General features: G+C 40.4%; 1 protein-coding gene across 1 annotated transcript in view; it reads right to left on the bottom strand.

Annotated features, from left to right (window-relative positions):
- lrmda (leucine rich melanocyte differentiation associated) overlaps positions 1-26,370 on the bottom strand; it is a 516,890-nt gene that overhangs the window by 127,748 nt on the left and 362,772 nt on the right. Inside the window, exon 5 of the mRNA XM_034184482.1 lies at positions 23,059-23,185. Within this exon, the coding sequence (XP_034040373.1) occupies positions 23,059-23,185 (127 nt within the window). The remainder of the gene's footprint in view (positions 1-23,058; positions 23,186-26,370) is intronic.

The raw sequence follows: 26,370 nt of genomic DNA, 5'->3' as shown, positions 1-26,370 counted from the left end.
AAAGGCATGAGAGGGCTGATGCATACCCTCCACATACTTAGATACGTATTGTCACCTTCCTAAAATAATGGCCTATGGTCATATTTTCCAAAACATGACTTAGGCCATTATCTTATGAAGGTGACGATATTTGTTTATATTGTCTGGTATAAGTCATGCTTGCTAGCCTATAGAATAGCGCTGCATTATAGCTATATTGTAGTGGTTTTAGCTGAATAACACCGTCTGGAGTGGCTGTGGAGTCCAATATGGGGTCTGCATACCTGATTGCATCCTTGACAATGGACAACTGTTGTATCTATTTGTGTGTGTGCTAGTTGTGGCATGTCAAATGGCTGATGTGATGCATCTAGTATGCTAACATAGTGTAGTGTGCTGGTTGCTCTCCTTTTTCAGCTAACATTGCTGGCTGGCAGGTAAAAAAGTGAGCTGAGTGTGTAAGTCTCCCCTGCCAATACATAGCCTCTTCACCAGCAAGCCCTATGTTGTGCCTCTCTGTGATGTGTGATGACACATGGATACTGACCACCTCACAGACCGAGGCAGAATTACGAGGGACTCAGAGGACGTCTTCATCAAGATATGCAGCATGCAGGCCAGCTGGTGTATGGCCATGTCCTGATGCCAACAAACAGACCCCCAGCTATGGGCAAAATAGCCCCACTGCCTTATGGGTATCTAGGTGATGATGAGAGCAAAGAGAGACAACCCTGACAGAAACCCCAAAGTTAAGTCCCTCAGGTAGTCAAGTAATCTACTTCTTTGATAACTCACACAGTCAAGATATCCATGGATAACTCAGTCTCAGTCTCCATGGATATCCCATACCTTGGCTTGGTTAAAAGTTCTATTAACTTATATATATATATATATATATATATATATATATATATATATATATATATATATATATATATATATATATATATATATATATATATACAGTGGTCCCTCGCTATATCGCGGTTCACCTTTCGCGATCTCGCTGTTTCGCGGATTTTCTTTTAGTGCAATTTTGCATGCTTCTTCTTTTTTTAACTGTCTGCTGTGCTTAGTTGCAGCCACAATCTGGCAACAGGTCCAGATATATATATATATATATATATATATATATATATATATATATATATATATATATATATATATATATATATATATATATATATATATATATATATAATAGCATAAATGTCAGAACTTAAAGTTACTGTAGGTCTTGACAAGATTAAACAGAGATCTGAGAGAATGAGACAAAATGGTTGAGCGTTCCAAGGTTAATACTGTCAGTTTGACTGCGAACATCTTTGGCACCTTTAACAAGCGTCATGTGTCTTTATCGCCGTGAAGAAAAAGAGAATGAGAAAAGGCAGACAAACAGTAATAAAGAAAAACAGTGATCCATTGTGTGTCAGAATGGCTTTATCTGCCATCTACTACCTCTGTGCTTCCTGTATTCACTTAATCATCGTTGATGAAATGACATACCTTTTGTAAACACTGCCTGAAGGTACCGTAGAAATAAAATAGGTGTTACTAATCACAACTAGTACCACATCTCACAGGATATCTTCTTACAGACCTTTACAGCTCAATGGCTCTGATTCCATTTCTCAAGTAAAGCAGACAGACAATTCTGGGAAAAGGCCTAAAGAATCTGTCAGCTGGCAACAGAGCACAAAACAGGAATAGAAGAAAGTGTCACCTATAAAGCTCATGTCCGTTGAAGATGCCCATTATTTGACAATGTGTGCAAAAATGGTTGAGTTTAATTACTTCCTGAAAGTTCTTTAAAAATGTCTAAACTGACATCAATGAAATCTGGGGTTAGTGTGTATATATATATATATATACACACACACACACACACACATATATATACACACACACACACACAAGCCTTTGTGTGAGGATGGGTGGAGTCTCTCATCAGATTTTCTTTGCAAGGAAAATGGTGGAACGACTGGAGCAGCGCGACTGCATCAAATTTTGCCAGAAACTGGGCGACAGCCAGGTGGAAACCATTCGGATTATTCAGACGGTTTTCTGTGACGATCCTATGGGCATCACACAGATTAAGGAGCGGTACAACCGGTTTAAAGATGGCCGCACAACGGTGGAGAGCGAGCCGCACTCCGGTCGGCCATCAACATGCTGAAATGACCAGATCATTTCCAAAGTGAATGCTGTGGTGATGCGGGACCGTCGTTGCCGACGGAGCAAAAGCAATTCCGTGTTGAAGTCTCACAGGACATGCTGTAACATGCCCACCTTTTCCACAATTTCTCAGATAGTCACACGACTGAAAAGCCACTGAAAGCGGTCTGAATCTTTTGAATGGTGGAAGAGGTGGGAATCATTTTTCGGAGTCCAGCATGTCCTGTGAAACTTCAACACGGAGGCGCTTTTGCTCCGTCGGCAGCTTCGTGCCGAAGCCATCGGCATGAATTTCGCTGCAACTCTTTTCATGGCCAAATCTTCTGTCAAGTGGAATGTGCCGAAAAAGTGCTGATGTCCACCTCTTCCGCAATTTCTCGGATAGTCACACGACGGTCCCGCATCACCACAGCGTTCACTTTGGAAATGATCTGGTCATTTCAGCATGTTGATGGCCGACCGGAGCGTGGCTCGCTCTCCACCATTGTGCGGACGTCTTTAAACCGGTTGTACCGCTCCTTAATCTGTGTGATGCCCATAGGATCATCACCGAAAGCCGTCTGAATAATCCGAATGGTTTCTACCTGGCTGTCGTTGAGTTTCTGGCAAAATTTGATGCAGTCGCTATGCACGCTTCCGGGCACTTTTCATAGACCGAAAAAATAAAAATCTCTGCCAAAAGCTGTTTCTAAACCCTCTGTTCAGCAACAAGTGACTTGTCTAGATACATTTATTCCAGACCACGATCCAGCAAAGTGTATCAAAGGTGTTCACTTTTTTAGCCACAGACATTTCAAATGTTCTCTGTGACTTGTCATTATAATGTCACAGCATCTCATACAAGTTCAAATTAATGAAAAACAGGTTAGAAAGTTTTTTCCTGTGGTGTAATATGTGGTAAAATATGTGCCAAAACACAGGAAATGGTACCTAAAAATTCAAAAATGTACCCACACCTTGTTCGCAAAAGGTACAACTGATGTACATTGAGGAAAATAAGTATTTGAACACCCTGCGGTTTTGCAAGTTCTCCCACTTAGAAATCATGGAGGGGTCTGAAATTTTCATCTTAGGTGCATGTCCACTGTGAGAGACATAATCTAAAAAAAAATCCGGAAATCACAATGTATGATTTTTTAATAATTTATTTGTATACTCAACAAAAATATAAACGCAACACTTTTGGTTTTGCTCCCATTTTGTATGAGATGAACTCAAAGATCTAAAACCTTTTCCACATACACAATATTACCATTTCCCTCAAATATTGTTCACAAACCAGTTGAAATGTGTGATAGTGAGCACTTCTCCTTTGCTGAGATAATCTATCCCACCTCACAGGTGTGCCATACCAAGATGCTGATTAGACACCATGATTAGTGCACAGGTGTGCCTTAGACTGTCCACAATAAAAGGCCACTCTGAAAGGTGCAGTTTTGTTTTACTGGGGGGGGATACCAGCAGTATCTGGTGGGACCACCATTTGCCTCATGCAGTGCAACACATCTCCTTCGCATCATCCGTGAAGAGAACACCTCTCCAGCGTGCCAAACGCCAGCGAATGTGAGCATTTGCCCACTCAAGTCGGTTACGACGATGAACTGGAGTCAGGTCGAGACCCCGATGAGGACGACGAGCATGCAGATGAGCTTCCCTGAGACGGTTTCTGACAGTTTGTGCAGAAATTCTTTGGTTATGCAAACCGATTGTTCCAGCAGCTGTCCGAGTGGCTGGTCTCAGACGATCTTGGAGGTGAACATGCTGGATGTGGAGGTCCTGGGCTGGTGTGGTTACACGTGGTCTGCGGTTGTGAGGCTGGTTGGATGTACTGCCAAATTCTCTGAAACGCCTTTGGAGACAGCTTATGGTAGAGACATGAACATTCAATACACGAGCAACAGCTCTGGTTGACATTCCTGCTGTCAGCATGCCAATTGCACGCTCCCTCAAATCTTGCGACATCTGTGGCATTGTGCTGTGTGATAAAACTGCACCTTTCAGAGTGGCCTTTTATTGTGGGCAGTCTAAGGCACACATGTGCACTAATCATGGTGTCTAATCAGCATCTTGGTATGGCACACCTGTGAGGTGGGATGAATTATCTCAGCAAAGGAGAAGTGCTCACTATCACAGATTTAGACTGGTTTGTGAACAATATTTGAGGGAAATGGTGATATTGTGTATGTGGAAAAAGTTTTAGATCTTTGAGTTCATCTCATACAAAATGGGAGCAAAACCAAAAGTGTTGCGTTTATATTTCTGTTGAGTGTATGTTACTGCTGCAAATAAGTATTTGAACACCTAATAACCAGCAAGAATTATGGCTCACACAAACCTGTTAATTTCTCTTTAAGAAGCCCTCTTACTCTGCACTCTTTACCGGTATTAATTGCACCGGTTTGAACTTGTTACCTGTATAAAAGACACCTGTTCACACACTCAGTCAATCACACTCCAACATGTCCACCATAGCCAAGACCAAAGAGCTGTCTAAGGACACCAGGGACAAAACTGTAGACCTGCACAAGGCTGGGATGGACTACAGGACAACAGGCAAGCAGCTTGGCAGAAGACAACAACTGTTATGATTATTTATTAGATAGTGGAAGAAACACAAGATGACTGTCAATCTCCCTCAGTCTGGGATTCCATGCAAGATCTCACTTTGTGGGTTAAGGATGATTCTGAGAAAGCTTAGAACTACACAGGAGGACCTGGTCAATGACCTGAAAAGAGCTGGGACCACAGTCACAAAGATTACATTAGTAACACATGATGCTGTCATGGTTTAAAATCCTGCAGGGCAGCAAGGTCCCCCTGCTCAAGCCAGCACATGTTCAGGCCCGTTTGAAGTTCACCAGTGACCATCTGGATGATCCAGAGGAGGCATGGGAGAAGGTCATGTGGTCAGATGAGACCAGAGTAGAGATTTTTGGAATCAACTCCACTTACCATGTTTAGAGGATGAGAACAACCCCAAGAAAACCATCCCAACCGTGAAGCATGGGGGTGGAAACATCATACTCTGGGGGTGTTCTTCTGCAAAGGGGACAGGATAACTGCACCGTATTGAAGGGAGGATGGATGGGGTCATGTATTGCGAGATTTTGGCAAACAACCTCCTTCCCCCAGTAAGAGCATTGAAGATGGGTCATGGCTGAGTCTTCCAGCATGACAATGACCCCAAACACACAGCCAGGGCAACTAAGGAGGGGCTCCGTAAGAAGCATTTCAAGGTCCTGGAGTGGCCTGGCCAGTCTCCAGGCCTGAACTCAATAGAAAATCTTTGGAGGGAGCTGAAACACCAAACCTGAAAGATCTAGAGAAGATATGTGTGGAGGGGTGGACCAAAATCCCTGCTGCAGTGTGTGCAAACCTGGTGAAAAACTACAGGAAATGTTTGACTTCTGTAATTGCAAACAAAGGCTACTGTATCAAATATTAACATTGATTTTCACAGGTGTTCAAATACTTATTTGCAGCAGTAACATACAAATAAATTATTTAAAAAATCATCCATTGTGATTTCCGGATGTTTTTCTAAGATTATGTTTCTCACAGTGGACATGCACCTAAGATGAAAATTTCAGACCCCTCCCTGATTTCTAAGTGGGAGAACTTGCTAAATCGAAGGGTGTTAAAATACTTATTTTCCTCACTGTATAAAGCTATACCGGTGATACAAATTCACCTTTTTCTGAATGTGTTTTACAATCAATATACTTCCCTGTGCCAGCAGTAGTCGGTCTTTACTGTGAAAAAAGAAAACCTGATGTGGCATTCGGGATTAGCATTCCTAAAACGACAGGCAGTTTGGTGCAGTTCATACGTACTACTGAGAAATTTACCGTATACTATATGTGATGCTATCTATTTTTTTAATGTCATGCCAATCATCAGAAGTACAGATCCCAATCCAATGCCACAAAAATTAATTTTTGATGGATTGTATAGGATACATTCCAAGTCACAGCCACAGTGCACGCTGTAAAAGCATATACAACCTCAATTCCAAACAAGTTGGGATGTGTGAAATGTAAATAAAAACAGAACACAAAGTGATAAACATTTTTGTTTTTGTGCAAATATTTGCTCATTTTGAAATGGATGCATGCAACGCATTTCAAAAAAGCTGGGACAGGGGCAACAAAAGACTGGGAAAGTTGATGAATGCTCAAAGGTGGATAGGTTAATTTTTAAACAGGTGAGTGTCATGATTGGGTATAAAAGGTGGACAGATGCAAAGTGCAAAAGTATGCTGTGGTCTGATGAGTCCACATTTCAAATTGTTTTTGGAAATCATGGACGTCATGTCCTCCAGACAAAAGAAGGAGAAGAGCATCCAGATTGTTACCAGCGCAAAGTTCAAAAGCCAGTATCTGTGATGGTATGGGGGTGTGTTAATGTGCATGGCATGGGCAACTTACACATCTGTGATTGCACCATAATGCTGAAAGGTACATCCAGGTTCTGGAGCAACACATGCTGCCATCTAAGCAATGTCTTTTTCAGGGACGTCCCTGCTTATTTCATCAAGACAATGCCAAGCCACATTCTGCACGTGTTACAACATCGTGACTTCATAGTAAAAGAGTACGGGTACTAGAGACCTGCCTCCCTGCAGTCCAGACCTGTCGACCATTGAAAATGTGTGCCGCATGATGAAGCGCAAAATGCGACAACGGAGACCCGGGACTGTTGAACAACTGAAGTTGTATATCAAGCAAGAATGGGAAAGAATTCCACCTACAAGCTTCAACAATTAGTGTCCTCAGTTTCCAAACGCTTACTGAGTGTTGTTTGAAGGAAAGGTGATGTAACACAGTGGTACACATACCATTGTCCCAGTTTTTTTTAAACGTGTTGCAGGCAACCATGTCAAAATGAGCAAATATTTGCACAAAAACAATAACGTTTATCAGTTTGAACATTAAATATCTTGTCTTTGTGGTGTATTCAGTTGAATATAGGTTGAAGAGGATTTGCAAATCATTGGATTTTGTTTTTATTTATATTTTACACAACGGCCCAACTTCATTGGAATTGGGGTTGTAGAATGTTAAGGGGTCGGAAGGATGCCAAGATTAAATATTGTAAAGCAATTTTTGCACATAATAATAGCAATAATACAAATAATAATAATAATAATAACAATGAGGATTACTGTATCTTTAATAGCTAAAATGCAGTTCAATCAATATTTTAATGTTACTACAACCTATTTAAAAATCTGTATATTTTGTAAACTGGGGGAAAGAAAATTAGCTTATATTGAAGGTAGATTTTTCTCAATACATCGCAGAGCTGTTACAGAGCTGTTACATTGTAAGGCACATACACTGGATTGACTTTAATGTACTGCAGTGTGCTCTCTCCTTATAATATGGAGGAAAATACAAGTATCAGATTGTTAATCAGTATGGGCAAACACTCAGTATTAAATAACTCGGATCAGGGTTAAAAAAAAGAAAAAAGCCCCTAATCCCTTATTAAAAGTTATGGTAAAACTTTCCTGATTAAACATATATGCAGTTTTTTTCCTTTACATTACACCAGTCCTTCATAGCCACATACAACCCTTCAGTAAATGACAAATGAATGTTGTTTGAGTTTCACTTGACCTTTCGGCCCCAACAATGACCTCAAGTGCACCCTGGGCAGCCTTCATTCTTTCACATATTTCCAGTGCTAGACAAGAATGTCTCTCACTCCATCTGTCTCAGCTTAATTCCCTCTCTCCCATCGGCCTGCATCTCTCATCGTTTTCTCTCTCTATTCAAATCCAGAGAAAGAAAAAAAGAAAATACCTCTCCAAAAGTAGAAAGCATACAGATGAGTGGCCATTGAGAATGTCATTGATGGGTAAGGGGGCTGCTGTGTCTGTGAAATGGAGAGTGAGACAGAGTATGAAAGGTGCACAGTATGGCACACACTTCAAACTCATACAATAACAGATGGGCTAAACAATCTCTCCAGCTCTTCAGAGAACTAATAGGAGAGACAGCACAACTCAAACAACAAGAATCTTCTGCAAACTTTTACACTTTGTGTAGAAAAAAATGACTAATTGAACATTACGATCAAATGCAATAAAGCTTTTATTTATCCACATCTGCGCAAGCTTGGTGTTCAGAAAAACAAATGGTGACTCACGCAGATCCATCCTCTAACAGTGAACGACACAATATACAATACGGTCTCCAGGCTGTAGTCACACGAGCAAAGATTTGGACCAAAACAAATGAACTGCTACATCGATTCAAAATTTAGGGCACTTACTTGTAGTAACTGATAATGAGATGATATGCCCACAATATAACACAAAATGTGGTCTGTAGCAATGCCCCCCCCACCTCACCCCACCCCACCCCACCCCATCCCAGCAAAATGGGTGGTTGTGGCTGTGGAAGCTAAGGTGAGCAGGTGGTTCTTCTTGCTAACACTTTCAAGCTTTGATTAAAAAAAAATCCTTAAAAGTACTCTAATTATTGTCTACCTTCTAAAATCACCCGTCATTTACCGGCTGTTCCATTTCCCCTGACATATCACAGATTCACCAAAAACATAAATGTTGAACTACTACTGGCTTTCCACTCATTTCACTGTAAAAACATTGAGTGCCAGCAGGTTCTGATCAAATCTTATCTCACGTCATGCATATGCTAATAAAATAATTTTTCATCTTGGGACTCTGGCAAGGGTGGTCGCATTCCTCCCCTCTCCTCCTCCTCCTTTTCACCCTGGCCTCCTCCCTGCCACCCTGGAGGCAGCACGGTTTTTACTGCTGCAGTCTTCAACTCCCCAAGCTGGGCGGCGCAGGCCCTCCTGCTGCGGCCTTCACCCACTTTGCCTCAATTCGGATGACGGACTTCTTCAAGTTTAGTGCACATAAACAATGTCAAATGTATATGTGTTGTCTTTAATTCTGATGTGTGCCATTATTACGTTCAACTAGTAATAATTGTGGATTAATTGCTGTATTTTGTCTGAGGTAATTGGAGTGTAAATGTAATTTTGTTGTTGCACTCGTGTAATGACAATGTCAATAAATCTCATCTCATCTCATTCACTGCACCTAAAGGCAGTTTTTTTTTGCAATGTGTTCATTGCACATGTTCATGTTGTGATGACTATGAAAGATGATGAATATTTATGTATACAATTATGTCATCATGTGACTACCCTGCCCTATATGTCAGCAGCGATGGAGTGAGATAACGAAAAATACAAAGAAAATATTTGAATCAGCACAAACATGCCCCTGGTGGATATACCAGACATACAGATGCAAATAGGTGACAAACGACATTTGACGTATGTCGCATAGCTAAGGTGACTTATTTTAATGCCTGCAGACTGAGTCCAACTTAATGACCATGTTTTTTGAAAATGTTAGGCTCCTGATAAAACAAGCCTTAATTTGCATAAATTCTGTGAAAAATCATCCTTTGTGTCGATCTCAGGAGCAAACCTCAACCTACAGTAATCCTACCACACTGGCACAAACCTAAACACACTTTCGCCCTCATCATTGGCCTCTCTCACATCTCTTTGCCTGTCTACTCGCTCACATCCATCAGCTACAAAGCTGAAGGTGTCAAGACTACCTGTCTCAATAGCACCCCCCTTCCCTGACCTGCGGATAGCCCTAAGGGACATTAATTATAGAGTAGTCTGACTTGTTGAGAAGAAAGACACAGACAGGCAGAGAGAGAGAGAGAGAGAGAGAGAGAGAGAGAGAGAGAGAGAGACAGCGAGAGAGAGAGAGAGAGAGAGAGAGAGCGACAGAGAGAGCAAGGGAGAGACATATTGAGAGCGTGGAAGACAGAGGGAGAGAGAGACAGCAGAAAAAGATAAATGCAGAGATGTTGTTACAGAGGCTGTCACCTCCTAATCATGTCATCCTGCTGTACGGAGGTGCTGCTCAGGCTTTACTCGATCAGGTTTCCCATTCATCACCCAGGCTGGTGGTTCTTGCTGCTGCTGCTGGTGGTGGGTAAGAGAGGTTTGAGAAATATAAAATTGTAATGCTCATTTTCCCCACACAGTTCAAATTTTAAAGGCCTAATGTCCAGTTCTGGCTGTTTCTCCTGTGCAGAGAAACAAGAACAGAAAACCAACTCTCAGCACATCCTTTAAAGGTTAGTCAAAATATTATTAACACACCAAAAACACTTTTGTCCTTTTGTTTATGGGACTTGTCAAGTTGCTTTTATCCAATATTTAAGAGTTTTTTTTACTAATCCTTTCATATATCGATGTTAAATGTTGATGTGTATAAACAGAAGAGACGGGTGTTTACAAAAACCGATGATCAAATATTGCATAGCTACTGTGTTCTCGGCCGACTTAAAAGAAACTCGCAACATAAAACTGCAGCATTCACTGCGTTCAATACTTTGCTTGCAGGCAAAAACTTAGATGTGTCACAGCCTGTCACTGCTGTGTGCGTTTTTAAAGATAGCGTGGACAGCGGTGTCTTTCTGAACTGCCATCAGATGATCAGAACAATCTGTCCAAACAAATGGAATCTTGCCTTGCACATTACTACATTAGATTAGACGTTCTCTTGGCCATTTGATTCCCCGATGTTTCGACAGCTACTCTTTCTAATGGACCAAGTTGGATTTGACAAAACGCAAAATAGGAAGAGGTCAATGTGTTTGAAGGTTACCCCTGTCAGGGAATCAAAATAAATAACGTTGAGGTGCACTATTCTTTGTCAGGCAAGTGTCTTAATGATGCCGAGTTAACACGAACTAAATAACAGTGCCTCCCTACGCACTGACAGCCTCAGAAATAATTGACCAGCATGCTCCAAACTGAGACGCAGTAGACAGAGAATTCAATCTTGCAGCTGACAGAACCCATTGAGCATGTCACGAGATTTTGCATTATACACAAAGCAATGTCAGGTCAGGGATGCGGCCTCCTGTGAGTTATTTGCGATTGCATCTCGGAGGGTAAATTACCTGGTGCTTCATAATATGGTCTCGTTAACTAATTTACTGACAGCATGCTTTTCTGCAGAAAAGTCTCAGATTTACGGCTTGTCAAAAACATGATGGACTGTTTTTCCCCTCCTCTCTTCTTTTCTTTGGCAGCCTCTCAACTAAGAGCTCATATTCAATATCCTGTCTCTGTGTGCTGAGGACATCTCTAATTCCAGACAAAGACATAGGGCTGAAAGTGAACAAAAAAGAAACATAACCTTATTATGTTTGAGGGCTACCAGCAGTGTGTCATTTCATCCACAAGTTCCCATGCAAAAAATGTCTGCTAGGAGGACTGTAAAGCGATATAACATAGTTATAGTGGAAACAGAGGAACCCATTATCACAGCGACCTCTGCACACTGACAAGCACACACATACAGTATATGGTGTCCTGTCATTTTGTTGTTATACATGCGAAAATCATTCACTTTCTGACAGAAAAGATGCTTTGACAACAAAAACCTCACCTCACCAGTGGGGTCAGGGCGAAACCGAATCCCACTGCAGACAAAGCATAGTTTTGCCTGCGAGAGCGTGACCTGCCACTGATAGCGACAAAGATGACAATGGCACAACAATGTGTGAAGACTGCCTTTAAGCTATACCGTGCAGGAGGAACAATACAGGTTTTTCAGCAGCATACCCCCATCCATCCCTGCACCCCCACCCCCCACCCCACAAAAAACTATGGCGCTCCACTGTGTCTGTTTTAAAGTTCACAATAACCAAGGTCCTTGCATCCTTTCTCTTCTCTCCCTCTCTTTTTTGTACGTGCTCCCATTCAGCCAGACGGTGTGGCCTATCATCGTCTTGACAATGACAGTAGGTGGAAACGCTAGTTTTCATTACACAAAGTATAAATAGTGTAATCTATCAGCCCTGCCAATCAGGATGATTGATTATGGGTTGTCAGAGAGAAGAGTGACACATTAGAAAAGTTTGGTTAACAATGCCTGTAGCTGTTGCGGGGCTGCTGCCACCCAGCCCAGTGATTAATGTGTTGTCAGCCTGTAATCCCACACCCACGCTTAATGAGGCAAGAATTTATCATCTCGCCGGAGTGGCAGATGTCAGGAGGAAAGGATTCCGATTGGCTAGAAAGAATATACTTTTTCTAGTCTGTGCTTGATGTGCCTGACAAGCTCTAAAAACCACAAAGAAGGCGTGCATAAGCACAAAACATCAGTGGAGGGACTTTTGGGACTGGCATCGTCCACTCACCAACTCCAACTTTACCAATACAGTCCTGAATCACACATGCAACTGGTCAGAGGAAGGCAATATGACATATAATTAATAGCATGATATGTTTCACTTTTTTGGACCTGGTGATAGTATATCCTTACCTTTCATTGTACTTTTTACAATGACAATAAAGAATTTGAATCTGAATCTGGTATATCATGGTATTATAATTTTGAAGTTTTATCCTGTTCCCTAATATAAAGTAAAAATATAAAGTAAATAAGTAATATTCCCAGCAGTCACTGGGCAAGAGGCTGGGAACACCCCAGACGGGCCACCAGTCTGTGTGCCAGTCAGCACTGGCACACAATCTGGTGTGCCAGAGAGTAAACTCATTGTAAACTGTTGTAAACTGTGCATGAGCTGTGCGTGGCTATGTGCAAGTGCACAAAGAAAATTTTTAAATGTTCAAAATCTCTAGGACGTATTAACTTTGTGAACTAAACATGAACATTGTGTAATCTATTCGAAAACACTGTGTGTCACTGCGAGTCAATGCGTCTCATTGCCGTAGTGCACCTGAACAAGATTACCTAACTCATAAGAAGGAATAAAGTTTCACTAAGCTATTAGAACATAAATATTATAAATAATTACCTTTGAGATGATTCCAAATGCTTTCTCCACCGCATGACACGCACTTGCCAAACTGCAGTCATAGATAATTTCTCTGATTCTGGGAGTGATGAGAGATGGTTTCATCAGCCAAGTTCTGAGAGCAAATGATTAATCTGCTATGAAATAATTATTTCATATAACGTGGCATCCAGCGGCACAAAGTGGGGTGTCCAGCAGGATAAATCGGGTTGCACTGGCATGATGAATTGCGTGGCAGTGCGGGGATTAAATTTGTGCCAAGTGTCAAGGTGGCTTATCACAGGGCCAACACATACAAACAGACAAATTTACCCACCCTCTCACTCATGCCTACGGTCAATTAAGATTCACCATTTCACCTAAACTGCATGTCTTCAGAAGTGGGAGAAAGCTGGAGCACCTGGAGAGAAGCCATGTAAACATGGGGAGAACTTGCAAGTTACACACAGAGAGGACCAGGTTGGAAGCTAAGCCACTCAATGTGAGGCAACGGTGCTAACCACCAAGGACCATGTTTCCCCAACTGGGAGACATGGGAGAATATTATGCATTCTCCACACAGACAGAGACAGAGAGAGAGAGTGTGTGTGTATGTGTGTCTGTGTGTGTCTATGTGTGTGAAGGGGGGGGGTCCAATTTTAATAACGTGAAATCAAGTTAAAGCATTTGGGGTGTATTTTTGTTTCATATGTCACACAGGTCTCAATCAAGCTGTCAGGCCTAAATGATGTTCGTAGCCGAAGAATGTCAGTAAAAACACTCCTAGAATTATGGACCTTTGGAAATGTTTAACATTAAACCTCATACGCATGAAAATGTAAAAGATAGATTAAAAACTGGTTCGGCATGACCGTTTTAAGTGTGACTCCTTTTTAATTATTATCTCATCTGCGTGCAAAAATTTAATCTGGACTATTTTCATTTCCAAATCTGCTCCTTCAAAGTTAAAATCTGGCTGAAACCTGGCTGAACCTTTATGAATCCAAGATTTTTACACTATATATATATATATATATATATATATATATATATATATATATATATATATATATATATATATATATATATAAACAAATCCCTGGCTGTGTTTCATTAACAATGATTAACATTTAACCTTTTAATATCCTCACATTTTTTGTACATGTTATGTCTTCATGTGAAAATGACTTCATAGCCAGTTACATCTACAAGAAAACAATTTAACAGTTGTTTTGATTTGTGTGTAGCTCAGTAGAACAGTTGGGGGGCAAAAACGTATCATCACAGCCTCAGTGCTGCAGTACTGATCAGATCACTGCAGATGTACCAAAATGATTACTGATGTAATTACTGGATGTAGATAAATATAATTGTGGCCTAGCAGTGGTTCTCGCTGGCACCAAGAAAAACTGATTTCTCACAGGATCAACAGTATTGCACAATTCATATGGTGGCGCACTATTACACCAGTGATGACTCTTACACCAAGGTACCACCCACCTCTGCAATCGGTATAATATATGAACGATCATCCAAGAAGTCAAATCCCACCATTTTTTGTTTCACATTATACAAAACAGATTTACAACTGCACACAAATCATGAAACAAATCTTTAACATTGTTGCCTTCACAGAAAGTTAAACAAGCTTGAGAATTTATAGACTGTCATCACCACTTCCAGCAGGGATTTTGAGTTCTAATATTCATTAATAACACATCAGGATTTGGTTGTCATAAACAACAACAACACTGGCATTATCTGATATATTAAAGTGAAGCTTCACAGAGGAGATGCACATGACAATCAACTTCAAAGGAAACTCGAATGCTGGTGCTGAAATGGTGATTAATGTGCACTGTCAAAATCAACTAAAAGAGACAGGCAAAGCAGCAACTGATCTCTTTGTGAGATTAAAGTTTGGCACCCAGCGGGGCGGAGGATGAGAAGGAAAGATGGATTTTTTTCTTTTCTCCAGAACGGAAAGAACACTAAGCCAGCTGTCTCTCATTAGGCTTGCGGCATCTTTCTGTCACCAAAGAGACCAACAGGGAGGATTAGCTGTGATTGGACTGATAGACCAACGCACTGGGATGCTGCACTATGTAATAACTAAAAGCAATTTGATAAGTGCAATTTAAGAAATCCTTAGTGGCTACAATATTGTCAGTACGTCTGGGCTGGTTTAGTTTCACAAGCTTGTAGTGTACAATGAGAGAAGACTTGCTCTTAAAAAAGAATAGTGGCATGTGAGATGTAGGGCGCCGTGTGCAAATCTTACATACGTCAAAGTAATTACAGTACAACTGTCCAAGGACGGTGGGACGTGGAAGCGTGTTACTTCCAAGTAGTACTGTCGAAAAGAAAGTAAGATTCATCAGAAAATTTGCTATAAAAATTGAGCCTTCTCAAAGGTATATAAAAAAGGAGCAACAACAGTATTGTATGTGTAAAAAGCAAATACTCTGCCGCTTGCCAATCTCATGAACTCAACATTATGACACTAATAAAAAGTAAACCTGCATTTTACAGATTTAACAAAAAAAAAGGGGGGGGGAGTTATGTGAAACATATGATTCATACAAGTTTATGAAAACTTTTTATCAAAATGGAAGGGGGAGACGTCTCATTATTGCTGGCCATCCTTGGCCTGTTTTCTGACAGGCCTCAAACTCCACCACTAAACACAGGAGATGTCAACACAACAAATGCTTCACCACAGAGGCGTTCCTCCTCTGTACTGCATGCCAGAAGAAGTAGAGGAAAATCACTTCATGCACTGCGGCCACTTCAGTGTCTCATAAAAGCCCATAAAACACGTTTCTTTTTATGTACTGTGTTTAGCCAAAAATTGAATAAAGCATTTATTTATATATATATATATATATATATATATATATATATATATATATATATATATATATATATATATATATATATATATATATATGGGGCAGCAGGGTGGCTTAGTGGTTAGCACTGTTGCCTCACAGTGAGAAGGACATGGGTTCGATTCCCACCTGTGGCCTTTCTTTGTGGAGTTTGCATGTTCTCCCCGTGTTTGCGTGGGTTTCCTCCTGGTGCTCCGATTTCCTCCCACATCCAAAGATATGCGGGTTTGGTGGATTGGAATCTTTAAATTGTCTGTAGGTGTGCAAGTGGGTGTGAATGCGTTTGTTTGTCTGTTTGTGGCCCCGTGACAGACGGGTGTCCTGTCCTGGGTGTACCCCGCCTCATGCTCTATGACTGCTGGGATAGGCTCCAGCCCCCCACAACCTTTAATTGGACTAAGCAGTTGGAGTGTGTGTGTGTGTATATATATATATATATATATATATATATATATATATATATTTATTTATTTATTTATTTTTTCCTTTTACTTACAAAAGTGGCATGACACCTAAGTCACACACCCCGTGTCTCACCCCTTTGAAGGAGACAATAAATCAGCCCTGACACTATTACTTGCAATTAATGGTGCTTTAAAGTTTTACTGTGTGTTTATGATACACGGGGCTGGGATGATTTATGTGGACAGTGTGAGTCACCCCCTCTAATTGCTGTTGTTTTCCCAGTTTCTAACGTCTGCATGACCTCTCAGACCGTGTTGCCAAAGCACTTAGGACTGGCGCTGTCGCACGGATGCAAACACACCTCTCAGAGAGACTGATGGAGAAATACAAGCTGAGAGAATGATCAAGTGGATCCCTGATACTGTCTGACAAAAATATTTCGATGATCACAGAACCTAAACACGTCCAAACAATTCTGAGCAGATGTTTTAACAAATAGGTTCCGCTGTCATTACAACACACTCTCTTAAGTGATGCAATTAACAGATAAGATATTATGTAAGGTGGGGTGGAGCATAATTTGAAAGTAAGCAGATCACCGTCTGTCAGTGAGTTTGTCTGAATATGAAGCAGACATATGCTCCATATGGTTATACTCCTCCTCAATCTGTGATGCTATCCTTATTCAACGTAAACACCCTGACACAGGAATGCACCTTGAAAGAAAGGTGACAAATCAGGCTATATATAATACCTGGTGCAAATGCAGAATCTAGCGAGAGAGATAAGTGGTAATAAACCTGCTTCTGCGGCAATCTGCTGGGCTGTATTTCCTTTCCCTTTTGAGAACCATATTCTTTGAGTTTTCTCTGAGGACACATTTGTTCAGTAAAATGATTCGGCAAAGCAACTGATGGCACATTCACAAAGTGCTATATTGCAGGCTGTTTGTTATGTTTGAGAGCTTCGGGGAACTCATAACTCTCGAGCGCGGAGGTGAACGTGGCAACACACTTTACAGGGTACATTTGACAACTGAAAAAAGACGCAACACAGCCAACTTATAGTACATTTCTTCTCTTTTTTTCCATAGTTGCCAAAAAAAAAAAAAAAATCCACAATCATGCCTCACATAATGCACGATCACGGCTCTAAAACCATGCAGTCCATCTTATATTTGGATGGCTCCCTTCAGCGCAAACTTAAAATGAACTGCTCTCCATTCAGAGTAAAACAGGTTAGTGTCTGAGGGAGAAAAAACAGAACTGAAAAGATCCACTTGAGGACTTTCCTGGCTCTGTCAGTGTCGATTCCCTTGAAGAACCGTTACCCTGTGAGCAGAGGCTCATGGGACCAGAAGCTGGCTCAAGCCATCCCGCACAGCAGTCTGCTTTACATTATACACAGAAGGATGTGGGAAGGGGGAAAAAAAAGCCCAAACATGTATTCATGCAAGAAAAATCAAGTCTAATACTTCATCCAGGCAAAATCTAAGTGACATCCAAGCGAGGTTTATACCTGCTGACGTAGCTTCCACGCTGTGTTTAGTGAGGGGAAACTATGGAATTCATTCACTGTGAAACACTTTCATGTGACAACAAGTAAATGTTATTCTATCAGTTAAATTTGTTATGCACTTTTTTTCATAGCAGTACTCGCCATCTGAAAACAGAAAGTGCTGTCACAGTGTTTTGATAGATACGGCCGATTTAACCCAAGAGTTCGACAACATAATGTGGGCTCCGTAGCAGAGTGGAAGGAGATGAAGGAATCAAGCCAAAAAGTACCACATGTATTTTCCAAAAGCAACCCAACGCAGTCCAAATGGCTCTGCGTGGTTTAACGCCATTTCATTCCATGACCTCCAAGTCCTCAAAGAGAATTATCACATTATAGCTTTCACACACGCCCAATTTCCCAAAATACAACTCAAGGTTTTTCCACTCTGACTCTGCTTAGTGTCGTGGTGAAGGAAGGCACTTCAATAATTCCAGCTTTTTTGTTTGTTTGTCTGTGTACTTTAGATTTTTTTTTTTTTTTGGGTGACGTATATTGGGAGACTGACAAAGCGTTTGTTACTTTTGATGTTTATCATAGCATATTTCATCCTGCAGACTGTCAGGTTGAATTTAAAGTTAATAACATCCAAACTGTGTGACCAGCACAGGGATAACATCAGTTTTTGTGTTCAAAAATTTTGTGGGATGAAAGTAATTGGACAAAAGGTTGTGTGTAACTGGCTTATTATTCAGTTAACAATTCCTCAGGTAAAATGTCTCGAGTTGATTTACTTTGAGTAACTCAGTTTTTTTTTTCGGACAGCCTCCACTATGTAGATTCATACATGTCCCATTACTTAATGATTGATTTAGTGGTTTTGTAAGTCAGCACTTAAACTCTAGACCAGTGATTCCCAAAGTGTGGGCTACATCCCCTGGTGGCCCAAGAACAGACTGCAGAGGGGCTGGAAGAGGTCATTAAAATAATTAAATAAAAATGTCTGAGGATATATATATCATGAAAAAAGTAATCCTGGCCACTTAAAAAAGGGATGACTGTAATTCCTGTCGAATTCGCCAGATCTGGACATAATTAATCTCATTTTAAAGTTGCAGTACTGCACATGCTCACCCATATTTGCATTCACAATAACCTGTCACAAAATAAACAAAAACGTTTTAGTGGACAAATACTTATTTGCCAAACTTGATATTAGTTGCCTCTCTTTATTCCAGGTACTTGCCCCTTCTTGTTCAAAAAGCAGTGCAATAAAAACTCAATACACTGAATTCCCTGTGCTGGTAAAAATGTAGGTGTTGGACAGCAAATATATAGATGAGAAGGTGAGTTAATCTATCCAAGCTAGACAATAAGTGTAGAAAAAGTGTAACTCCCAAATTAAAAAATAAAAACATATAATGAGGATGAACTAATCAGTCTGTGATTAACTTTGAGCTACCTAATCAATCCCAAAAGCAACCTTGCTTTGTCTATGTAATATCACATAGATGTGTCTGCCACATGCTGGATGGACTATGGAAAATTATTAAAAGTTGTAGTTTAATTTGCATGTAGTTTAGCTACCACCTGCTAAACACTGTTCCTGTCGTATTCGCGTCAGTGTGCTATGAACTTATATTAGCAGCTGTGGAGAGGAACAGGAAATAGAAGAAAGTAAAACAAGAAGCAAAGAATAGTTAGGAAATGTGGCTGGAGGTGATGCTGTCAACTTATTCTGGCAACTACGGAGAGAAAAATGCAATACAGGAAAGTAAAACCGGAATTAAATAATAGTAGGAACGTGTGGCTGGGGGTGGTGCCAACTCTTGCTGTGCTCTTAATTTGCTGGTATTACAAATTAATAATGGTGAGTTCAAAACACTGTTCAGGAACATTTCGAAGCTTGTGTCAAAACACTGTTCTGGAGTCCCTATCAAAAGAAAGAAATATTGAACATTGGCACCTGCTGGATAATACACGAATGTGCATCCATCACAAACTATGAATTCTATATTGAAAGAGTACAGTCAGCCCACATGCACTAACCCTTATGTTGCTTGCTACCACCTAAAAAGTCACAAAATGCTCACTGACACCCACTTATGGTGCTGTGGCCATTACCAAACAATAAAAACAGAGTGGCAATTAAATTAATGCCAAAATTATCTTTGCTGCATGGATATTTACAATTATATTTGAGCCAAATTATTTTTATTTCTTCTTTCTAAAACCCTAACTCTGCACTTGCATATATCTCCACAGTAGCTACTGCATGTGTATGTGCCTTTTCCTGCAAACAATCAGCCAGCGAATGTCTGGATATGATTTAAGCAACATGGAAAACATTGTGAATGTATGAAAAGTTATGGTGTTCATATTGTGCTAAAGACCATAACTGCTTTATAAGAACCATGTGGTGTCCCCCAGTGCCATGCCATAATGGCATGACTGAAAAGAAGTTTAAACTGTGGTCATAATCCACTCTGACGTGACTCAAGAGAGGTCTTGAAAGTTCAGTACTGTCTCTTTCAGAGCAAACCCATTAACTATTCCAATGCGTACATCATGCAGTGGGAATGATCTGATAGAAAGGGGCTCCTTCTTCAAAATTATGCTGTCATGAGGGGACATGTACCACTATATCCCAGCTACAGTTGCCGCTGTCACTATGGTTTCAATTTATCTACAGTAAACAGTAGGAAAAAGATTTGTCATATAAATATAGTTCTGCATTTTTTAACATAGACTGTTTTTTATATGTTTTAGGGTTAACATTTTTGCTTGGGACAAAAACTAAATTAACAGGCGCAATATTAATTTACAACACAAAAACCATAACAGGCTAACTGACTATTATGTAATGACATGGGGCAAGCTAAAAAACAATGAGTAAACTGCTTCTTGTCACCACTGAACAGGTGGAAATGTCAATAAAATGTCTGGTAGCAAGGACATGATCCCTACAGAGTTATACATGTGCAAGTTTACCTCACTAAATGAAAATAAACATTTCAATATGACGCATTATACAGTTAGCCACTTAACATATAGTAGCATCGCCATCATCCCACAGGTCTTCATGCCACAATGGCATTACAAAAAGATGACTGCAAATGAGCAGCTCTGAATTACAGAACAAACCCATCATCTGCATTTGACTTGTAAAGCACCAGTGGTGCGCAGCACCATGAAATGGACGGGACACTGGGGTAAGCAGCTAACTGTATAATCGGACATTTCAAGAAGTTTATTTGAATTCAGTGAGGTAAACACAGTCACGTTTACCTCAGTAGGGACCCTTTTCCATACTAGCAGATTCTTCTAATGACATTTTTGCGTATTCAGTGGCAAAAAGAAGTGGTTCACTCTCATGCCATGATATTATTTCATCCCGTGAAAATTTTTGTGTTGTAAATCAAAACTGCACCAATTACTTGTATAGGTGAAAAGATGAAACCCTTTCAAAATGTCAAACTTTCCTTTGAAGTTGTTGGGGGGATAAAATATACAAACATGGGGTTAAAAGGGGGGGGGGGGGTGTTACTTTATAAAGCTAGATCCAAAAGTTCAATAATGTCAAAAATAAATAAATAAATAAATACATAAATCATTATTGTTGCTGCGGAGTACTTTTCCGACAATACATGCACTAATTGAGACTCAAATGTTAGGGCAAGAGACAGCGAGACAACTAATTACCGTTCTTTGCAATGAAGCACTTGCCAGATACTGTAACGTGAACCACTGTTAAGAGCAACATCCCGCTGTAGCAGACATGAAAGCAAACACAAATATCTAATTATGCCATCATCTCTCCCTGCTTTCCCGTGCTGTTACAGACATTCGTTAATTGGTGGCCCGCACTATTGGTCAGCTCACAGTCACTCCAATGATGTGGACAATTAAAGCCGGGAGGTAATCATGGCTCATCAAGTTTGCGACAGTTGATACATCATGTCTCATCGAACTCAAAACAAATGTTATGGAAATACTGCTGTGACATCGCAGGGCCCAGACACAGGAATACATCCTGGCAACATTTACCAGCACCACGTGGAATCAGTCAAACAATGCTCATAAGGAGCAGGGAGTAGGACAGCTAAAAAAAAAGAAAAAGAAAAAAGGGAGGTAGACGTATTTTCATCAAAGCTGTAACCTTTTACTTTGCATAGGCAATAAATAATCATATACAGCAGGTTCAAAGACACAACGCAGAGACACAAAAACACACACATCATGTCAGCTGGAATCAGTGATTATCTCTCCTTTCATCTAAGACTGTGGCGACAAAGGCAAACATTTCTTTTCACTGACGTGCTATGTAAATAAAATCTTATAAAGTGACTCTACCCTGCCAAAAAGCATTGTAGAGGTCCTTCATTTCTTTTTCACATAAAGCGGGTGAGCAGTGTTTTCAATCCACTTTTATCCAGCTACCAAACGTGCCAGATTAAGGTTAAATTATTTTAGTGTTTTGTATCCTAACTTGCCACTTGTACGAAGACTCAAGAAGAAAGCATAAAAGAATACACTAAAAGAGTAGCGGTTTGTCTGAAACAATAAATATTTTGTTTTCTTTGTGTACTTTTAAACCCTGACATTGACTTGCATGCTTTTGATTTGTCAATGAATGCTTACGTTCCTGCCACCCTGGATCCATTTTTACCTCCCAAGTTTCGTTTCAGAGCTGTAGAGACTTTTAAATGGCAAAGCTTAGCCGAACCAAATGTTAAATGTTTCATGAACTTGTAACTACATGAACTCAAATCTAAACTGAAGCTGTTCATTTATTGTGCATTATCAAAGTGGTGCAAGAAAAGAAGAAGAGACTGAAGGAGGTTCGAGCGGCTGCAACAGTGTACCTCACAAACTCCAATTAGTCTGTGTGGCCCAAAACAAGAGAGGGAGGAATAAGTGCACAGGCGAGGGATAATTAAGCCATTGTGAGCAGCATGTACGTGAGCTGTCACTCCAATCAGCAGCCATGTCACACTTGGAAACACAACTGCGACTGGACAGCCGCCCATCGTCTTTGATCTGGGCTCATGCATACAGAATCAGGTCAGGCTGTGGTCACATACACACATGCACACATAGAAGAAACACTTTCCAAAGGGCCACAGTAGTAGGACCTCTGTAAAAGGAGACTGACAGTTGAGCACGCACGGGAACAAAGGAAGGATAAAGGGAAAGAATGTCAAAGGAAAGAAATGGATGAACGTGATAAATCCACTCAAAGGCTCGTTTCTTAGACTTCAAACGGCGTACTAAATGAAACCGTGCTAACTTACCACTTCGGACTTGGGTCTGACCACTTTCATGAAGGCTCCTCTTGTCATCGCCTCCATCACTTCTCTCTTGGTTACCTTCCTGGTGTCCAGAAACCTCAGCTGAGGCAACTTGTGAAGAACATAATACCTGAGAGAAAACAACACAGTTAACGTATTACCACTGGTGGGCAAAGTTCAGCTAATCAGCTAACAGCTAATTAAGGACGCTAACTTTTTCATGCGCAGACTACCTTGTAGGCAAACTTGGAAATCCATGAGTGGCTCAATTAGGGACCACTAAATTTAATTCCAATAATTTTAAATTAACTAATGTTTTAAAACAAAAATAACATTTAAAGGTCAGAAACATTTGTAAACCCAAAAATCATATGTTTGTAATAGCAGCATTTGTATGGTGCTTTTTTCATCTAGCAGATGCTCAAAGGACTTTATAATGGTGCCTCACATTAACTTCACCAGCCAAGGCCGGTACCCTTTTACTTCTTGGTGAACTGAGACAACACCTACAGTGTCTTGTCCAAGGACAGAGGTAGGTAACATGAATGGTTTAGTACTTTCTGTTCTTTGAACAAACTGTAAGTTCAACTTTCTTTGCTCATTTTATTATTTGGGTCCATCGTGATCATCATCTGATCTTGGCATGCTAAATATTTTTTTTTTTGGGGAAGTGCCATGTACACGAAACAACATTTTCAAATTTCAGCTTTTTGGGTCAGCCTTTTTTTGTGGGGGAGTGCGGAAGGGGGGTTACAAACAAAAGTTAAATTCATATCGGAAAATTCAATAATTATCGGCAGCTTCGAGTAAATATTCTTTAGGTGTTTATAGATTTAGAGTTATCACACTTAGTGAATTAGCAGTTATCAATGCTAACTTTAAGGTCAGCCACGCCCACCACTCCTTATTATGACGTGACTTTGGAAGATGCTAAAAGGAAATCCAAGAAGTTGTGTAAGGTGTAATATAATAATCAAAATAACAAATTCTAATATGTAAATACAGGCTGCAATAAAACTTGAAAAGAAACCTTGTTTACTCAGTTTAAACAGGCAATGCAGATTTAATGGTTATAATATTTTCTTGTATGTAATAACCTTCAAAGTTGATAAGAATAAGAATGACATAAATAGCACGAAAGGAGATACAACCCATCTGCCAGAGCTGTCACTCTGGTAGCATCACAGATATCTTTCTAAGCTTTCAGACACACTCTGTCTTTCATTGGGAGGGAGAGAAACGTCAAAAGATAATAGTTGAAATACACCGGTGACAACAGATTCTTTCATGGGCATGCAGGGATAGAAAAACCAGTATGTCAGGACTGAGCTGGTATCCAAAAAGGACATGCAAGCAGCACCTAAGTGCAGTGTGAGGAAGGACGGGGGATATGGGCATGGACAAAACCTGTGCACAAAGACCAGTGACAAATTGATGATGGCAACGGTGATGAAGGGAGACGGCAAAGCCAGTGTCAAGCTTTCAACATGTGAAGATTATGAAAAGGGGAAACAGGGGTGAAGACAGAAAATCTCTATACAAAATTAAAGAAAAATCTATTTAGTATGTAGATGAGAGAGGTTACAACTACTAACATCAAGAAAATAAGGGACAGAAACAACATGGTCCAAAAGAGGCATGATTATAGGGAATATTAGGTAGAAGAACTTGCTACTAGCCCTTCATAATTTCTCTGATGAGAACACAAGCACTCATCTTTAAGAGGCTCCACAGCCTTTCTGCGTCTCATGCTCTCTGAAGGACTTTGTCCATGGCATCTGTATGATGAAATGTGAAGATGCCCTTGGGAAGCCTGCAGAGAGGTTATTGTCTATAGGTAACCTACCATCACAGGGTCAAAGCAGATGACAGGGCTCTGTCAGCCAGTAGGGATATTAATGATTCTACCGGGGGGGTAGTAGAGAGCAGGAGGATAGGAGGAGGAGACACAAGTAGACAAATGATGTCATACCCAGCCCCAACCTCCAGTGCTGAAAAATTAAACCAACGCGGAAGTGCTGAAACTTGCATTTCAATGAATAGTGGGTATGCACTGATGTCATCAAACCTCATCCTGAGACAGTATACCTCCTTATTGAATGGGAAATCATGGAAGGAATCAATTGTTTATAGCAACCGAATGTTCCAAAATTCCACAACCTAACAGCAAAATAATTTTTCATAGTGAAGTCAGTAAAAGATGGGCATATGACTAACATCTACAACTATTTTGTCAGGGGTACAAATACTTTGTTGCTGTGGGGTCCGTGAACAAGATCATCATAAGACGTGTCTCAGATAATCATAACAAAGGTGAGTTGCTTTGTGCACAATTTTGTTTTTAAATGGCAGCAAGGAAACGCAAGCATCCACAGAGCATGGGTTAGTTTATGTTGTTCCTCCTACTTAGCGAGACATGCCGGTAAAGTACACGTTAAATACTTTTCATACCAAAGTAACTTGCTTTAATGATTGTCAGTGTCTTATCACAAATGCAGGAGTTTGTGCGTTTACTGACATTAATTCACAAAATGCTGGTTCGGCTTTAACAGTCGTTAATTAAACAGCATCACAGAGCTGTCTAAAAATCTTTGATTAATAATGTTTTCTTCTTGAGTCAAACTGTTTGATTCCTGTTCTCACACGTGGACCGTCCCGTCATCCACACTGTGAGATCCAACCACGCGCAGGTTCCGCTTTAACGATCGTTAATAAAACCAGAGCTCTGACAGGCTTAAAACAGTCTAAAATTGTTTGATTCATGATATTTTTTCTGTTTAATTCTAAAACTGTTCAATTCCTGTCCTCAAAAGTGGACTGTCCTGTCATCAACCTTGTGAGAGCTGACAACACAGTGTATGGATGAGCGAACACAGCTGCTGTCACTCTGTTTACCATCCAGCATGCCAGTGTACTGCTGGCTTCCGGGTTTGACGACATCACGTGCATACCCTCTAAAGGCTACCTCAAAAAGTGAGCCACTCCATACAGATGGCCATATTTAAATCTTCAACTTTACAGCCAAATTAGACATGTTTACAACCTGTTGAAAAAAAGCTGTTTTGGTCTCTAAAGCTAGTTTCCCTGTTCATGACAACTGTATGAGGTGAATGTTTTAATAACTCAATAATATAGGATATTTCAAGCTATTAAGTCATCAATAATTAGAGGTGTGATCGCTTTGAGAGACAGCTGCATGCCAGTAATGCCACAATCCAGGGCTCCACTAGCAGCAGCTGGTAACTGCTGTTGACTCTACGGTGTCTTTCCTTACCTGAGCATTATATTACAAATATGCGTGATAATATGTTTGCT

The sequence above is a fragment of the Thalassophryne amazonica genome, chromosome 13 (assembly GCF_902500255.1).
Source record: "Thalassophryne amazonica chromosome 13, fThaAma1.1, whole genome shotgun sequence".
NCBI lineage: Eukaryota > Metazoa > Chordata > Actinopteri > Batrachoidiformes > Batrachoididae > Thalassophryne > Thalassophryne amazonica.
Note: the sequence above shows the minus strand (reverse complement) of the source record. Positions and strands in the feature narration are given on the sequence as shown.